Below are 5,396 nucleotides of genomic sequence, written 5' to 3' on the forward strand. Positions count from 1 at the left end.
TGGGGACGGGACTCACCTGGGGAGCCCAGGATCTGGTTGCGGTTGGATGGCGGCCCACCTGCGGAGAAGAAACCTACATCACGAGGTGCTCGCCTTGGAGTCCGGCCTCCTGTGCCCTGCAGAGTCAGATCCCCCGCGCCATGTGGGACCTCGGGGTCCCTGGCCCCGCCATGCTGCGTGTTCCAGGCAGGTGCTTGCTCTGAACTTCTTTCCTCCTCTGAAAAAACGAGACCAACATTTCTCTTGCTGGGTTATCGTGCAATAACTGCCACTTAGATTTTCTTTTTTATCATAAACTCCATCACCCTGGTCAAGAGCTCTGTTATCCTCACCGTGACCTTCATCACTCTGCTCATGAGGGGTCAAGTTACTTGCCCAAAGTCACACAGCAATGGAATGGCAGAGCGAAAACACGGTATAATTGACATGAACCCCCCAGCCAACGCTCCTTCTGCTGCCACTAAGCCAAAGCCCAGCACCGCCAGCCCCTTCTCCTGTAGGTTCTAAAGTTGGCAGCGATCCTGGGGCGAGGGCAGGGGTGGGGGAAGAAGGGGGGCTGCAGGGCAGCTGCTGGGGAGTGGGGAAGCCAGCTGTGCAGAGCTGGACCCACGTTCCCCGCCTCCCAGCCAACAGCAATGCACAACCCGGTGCCTCTGCTAATTGGTAATTGGCCCCCTTGTTACTGGAGGGGTGGGGGTGGGTGGCGCAGCTGTAACACACTGCCCTGGAAGGGGAAAGTGGGTGGGTCCTGCCAGCTGGAGAGGAATGGGTACCTCTCCGGCCCGGGAGCCAGGATGATGTTCCATCCTGCCTGACAGGCTGGGCACGTGCCCAAGGTCATCGGAAAACACTGGGACAGCAGGAGCCCTGTTTGGGTCGGTTTGGGTGTCCCGCCCCTGCTCAAGGTCTGGCCCACAAGGAGAAGTCGTGTGGAGCAGGGAAAGCGCGTGAGGTGGGCTGGAGGGAAGGCGGGCTGGAGGGAAGGGCAGCTGCATCGCTGGCTCCTGTGTGTCACTGGACGTGTCTCAACCCTCTCTGGGCCTCAGCTTTGTCGTCTGTACGCTGAGGCTTAGCTGATCTGGAAAGTTCCTTCTGGCTTTGAGAGTCAATGGCTTTTAACTCTGGATTCTAGAATTCTCTGCTCTTACCCCCAGATTGCAAAATTCTAAGGGTCTGTATTTAAAGTGTTTGAGAGACTGTAGTTCTAAGGTTCTAGAATCGTTCATTTCTCTATTTCACTGTTTCTCAACCTTTATTCGGTGTCACCGCCCTAAGGAGAGTTTTTAAAATCTTAATTTGTTATCTCATGAAGTTTTAATATCACAGATGTGCTGTAAATCTGTTTATGTACGATACGCATAGCGATACTTTATATACAGAAAGAATAAGATTTTCTTTGCTCCCCAAAAACCGATGTTCGCCGCCAAAGGAGTCATAGTCCCATGAGAATATATGTCACAGTTCCAAGAGCCAAGAATTTGATGGCCCTCGGATTCTAGAACTGAAAGATTCTATTTTGGGGTTCAAGATTCTAGAATGATCCTAGGAACGATAGAAATGCATACATACGTTGACCAAGAGGCACATTCTAGATTGTTCACTGAAGCCTTGTGCACAACATCTAAAACCCAGAAGCTGCCCCAGTGTCTACGGATAGGAAATCAGATTCCTAAATAGAGGTGGAGTCACACGGTGGAATATTACACAGCGAGGAAAAAGAACAAACCTATGTTACAGGCACCTCTATGGAGGGGCCTTCTGGACATCGCATGCAGCGAGAGAAGTCAGACACAAAAGAGAAAATATGATTCTATTTAAATAAAATAGGAAACCAGGCAAAATGGATCTATGCTGCTGGGATTCAGCATCGTGTGTGTGCTGGGGGTGCGTGAGGGTGTAGCTAGGAAGCTGGAGATGCTTTTTTCTTGAGCTGGGTTTAGAGGTGAGCTCGGGCTGTGCAGATCCATCATTATGGTCTGAATATGTCCCCTCCCTCGCCGCCCCACAATGCATGTGTTGATCCAAAGCCGGAAAGGTGATGGTATGAGGAGGTGGGGGCCTTTGGGGGGCGATTAGGTCATGAGGGTGGAGCTTTCGTGGGTGGGGTCAGTGTCCTTATAAAAGAGACCCCAGAGAGCTCCCTGCCCCTTCCGCCGTGTGGGGACACACTGAGAAGATGCCATCTGTGGACCAGGAGGTGGACTCTGACCAGGACGCGACCACGCTGGTACTTAGACCTTGGACTTCCAGCCTCCAGGATTATGAGAAATAAATTTCTGTTGTTTATAAACCATCCAGCCTGCCGTATTTTGTGATACCAACCTGGACGGACTAAGACATCCGTTGAGCTGTGTATTTCTCTGTACGTAGGAAACACTTTAGAAACACATTTTTTAGAGAAGATTCTGGAAATGTGTTTAATCAAAACTCCAGAATTATATGTCTTCAAGAGTCTTTATGATTGTGATATTTTGCAACAGGACTCAGCAAAACCACAGCCTGTATATCGAATTTGGCCTACTGCCTGTTTCTTTAAATAAAGTTTTATTGGAATCCGGCCCCATCCATTCACCTACTGCCCTCTACAGAGGCTTTCGCACTATGAGGCCAGAGCAGAGTTGTTGCAACAGAGACCTCTGGTTCCACAAAATAGAAAATATTTCCTATGTGGCCCTTTATAGGAAAAGTCTGCTGGGGCTCTGGTCTAGAATTATAAGTCCCAGCATGCCTTTGGTTCTGTGATCTAGAATCTGATGTTCTTGTGTCTGCAAGATTTCTGTAGCCAAGAATCTCATGGGAATTTAGAGTTTATATTTCTCGGTGTTTGAGATTCTAGATTCTCAGTTGTCTAGAAGTTCCAAGTCCCTGCCTCTTCCCATTTATTCTCATACCTGCCTCCACCAAGAGCTGTGTTCCGTTGCCCTTGGCTTCCGCCAGCTCAGGAATCTCCATGGTTGCCCAGCACACATAGTTCCCGCTGTCGTTAAGACTCACGTGGTCCAGCTGCAGGGTGAGATTGCCAGGCGGCTGCCAGGAGAGCCGTCCCTGGGGCCCACAGACCCCCAGGCTGAGGGTGCCATTGGTGATGTGTGGCGGGCACAAGGTGACACTGTCCTTGGTCCACTCGACGCGGAGCTGCTCGAAGGCCTGAGACAGTACCACCTGACAGGTCAAGGTCACCTGGCTGTCCTGCTTCACCTGTAGCAGCTTAGGCTCCTGGTGCACGCTCAGGCCTGTGGCTCCTTGCAGGGCTGGGGACGGAAGAGATGAATGAGGTCTCTCAGTGTTCGTGTGTGTGTGTGTGTGTGTGTCTCATTCCCTGAATGAGCCCACAGGAGTAAGGCAGCAAGAGATTAAAACCTTGCTGTCTGCGTGATCACTTCTCCTCGCTGAGACTCAATGGCCTTTCCTGTGAAGTGGGTATAACTCAGCGTTTGTGAAATTTCAAGACGAACTTTATGACACATCCAGCTCTCGGCCACACAAATGTTGCCTGGCGTGTGCCCTTTTCTGGACACCTTGGACACAGACACAGAGGTGGCCGAGACAGACAAAAATCCCTGCCCTCATGTCGCTGACCAGGGACAAAGAGAGACACGGGAAGTCGTGAAATGGGAATCGTGGCGGAGGAAAGGAATGGCGAGTGGCAACAGAGGATAAAGATGAGGTGAGAGAGCATCTACTTATCGAGGGTGGTCAGGGAAGTCCTCCTGGGGGAGGTGGCATTCGAGCAAGGATCTGAATGGTAAAAAGTAGCCAGTCCTGGTAAGTGAGGAAGATGTGGAGGAAGGGTATTCACGGCCGAGAAAACAGCCATGAAAACGCCCTGCGGCCGGACTTGGTGAGTTGGAGGAGCAGCGAGGAGGCCTTGTGGCTGGAGCAGAGAGATCACAGGGAGGGGAGAGGGAGGAAGTGGGGTCAGATAGGTCGGCGAGAGATGGCTCATACAAGGCCAGGCGGGCCACGGGGGTGGGGTTCGGTGGGGTGGAGAGGCGGAGATGGGGAAAGGGCAACTTGCTTTTTAATCTAAGTGCGATGGGACATCAATCGGCAGAGCTGGGGGAAACGTGGTCCAGTCTGAGTTTTAAAGAGATCATCCCGGCTTCATGGTGAGGATGGATTATGGGGTAGGGGCTTTGGGGACAGCCAGGAGACAATGGTCCCAGCGAGCAGTAATGGGGACTGGATCCTGGAGAGAAGGGGTCAGAGTTCGAATGGATTTCGAGGGAGTTGCAAGGAAAACTGAACTGGAAAAGAGAGAAGAGGGATGGTGACGGTCCCCGAGGGAATTTGTGAGTGGCTTTGACCAAGATTTGGGACTCGGAGGGGAGGGGAAGGGACGGAGGGCTAGTAGGAAGAGTCTGCTTCTGGCGCCTGCTAGATCCCCCAGAAGAGGTGAGTTTGTGTTAAGCTCCCAGCATTTGAGACGTCACTGGGGCTGATGCCAGAGAGAAGAGTTCTAGGGAAGAGTGTTTCAGGCAGAGGGAACAGCATATGCAAAGGCCCAGAGGTGGAATAAAGCTCAGCGTGTTGTGGGGAAAATAAAGAAAGACAAAGCCAGCAGGCCGACCGACAGGGAGAGAGGGAACGTAGAGGCGGGTGGAGATGAGAGAGGCCAGCGGGGCCAGCTCAGCGAGGCTGGTATGTCGGTCACGGGTCGACTTCTTTCCTGGGGGCCCCTCTGAGGACCTTAGATGCACTCCGTCAGCCCTCCCAGGGTCCTGAGTACCAGGGAGAGACAGGCCGCAGTTGGCGGGGCAGAGACCGGGGTGCAGAGCGGCTGAGTGGGAGCAGCTGGAGTGATGGACAGCAAGAGGGGGTGCAGAGGGGAGGGAGGCCCAAATACTCACCCCAGAACTGCCACAAGATGACCAGCACTGTGACCAAGGACCCCATTCCTGGCGACTGAGGCGCCCCTCGCCCCACCGGTGCTCCGCCGCCCCCTCTTCCTCTCCCACTTGACAGACTTCCTGCCACAATCTCCGCCCCAGCCACAAGGTGAACGTGACATCCCGGCCAGACGCAGACGTCCGGTGGCCAATGTGGCTTGGGGCTCCACTTCCTGCCATCTTGTGCCTCAGTTTCCCAATTGTTTTTTTTTTCGTCTGAAATCCAGCGTGCATTATGAGAATGGAGATAATGTGTCCCAGTAAATGAAAATCTTTCCAGAAGTTTCTACATAAACATACCCGGGCTGGGGGGACAGGTGATGCAGTGGTGGGGGAAGGGAGCAGCGGCTGATCAAATAATGGAATCCAGTCTCAGCTATTTGTCCTCAAAATGTCTCCCTTTGAGGGTCGGAGGCATGGATTTCTGCTGATGGCTTTGGGTTCCACAGCAGCTATAGAGAGTTTCTCTGACCCCACGACCTGGAGAGAAGTTTAAAGCCTCAGCCC

General features: G+C 52.7%; 1 protein-coding gene across 1 annotated transcript in view; it reads right to left on the bottom strand.

Annotated features, from left to right (window-relative positions):
* The window catches only part of TMIGD2 (transmembrane and immunoglobulin domain containing 2), a 5,698-nt gene extending 802 nt beyond the window's left edge, over positions 1-4,896 (bottom strand). Inside the window, 3 exon segments of the mRNA XM_006904219.1 lie at positions 17-58; positions 2,892-3,251; positions 4,851-4,896. Coding sequence (XP_006904281.1) covers positions 17-58; positions 2,892-3,251; positions 4,851-4,896 — 448 coding nt within the window.
* Positions 4,897-5,396: the final 500 nt, after the last annotated feature.

The sequence above is a fragment of the Pteropus alecto genome, unplaced genomic scaffold (assembly GCF_000325575.1).
Source record: "Pteropus alecto unplaced genomic scaffold, ASM32557v1 scaffold30, whole genome shotgun sequence".
Classification (NCBI taxonomy): Eukaryota; Metazoa; Chordata; class Mammalia; order Chiroptera; family Pteropodidae; genus Pteropus; species Pteropus alecto.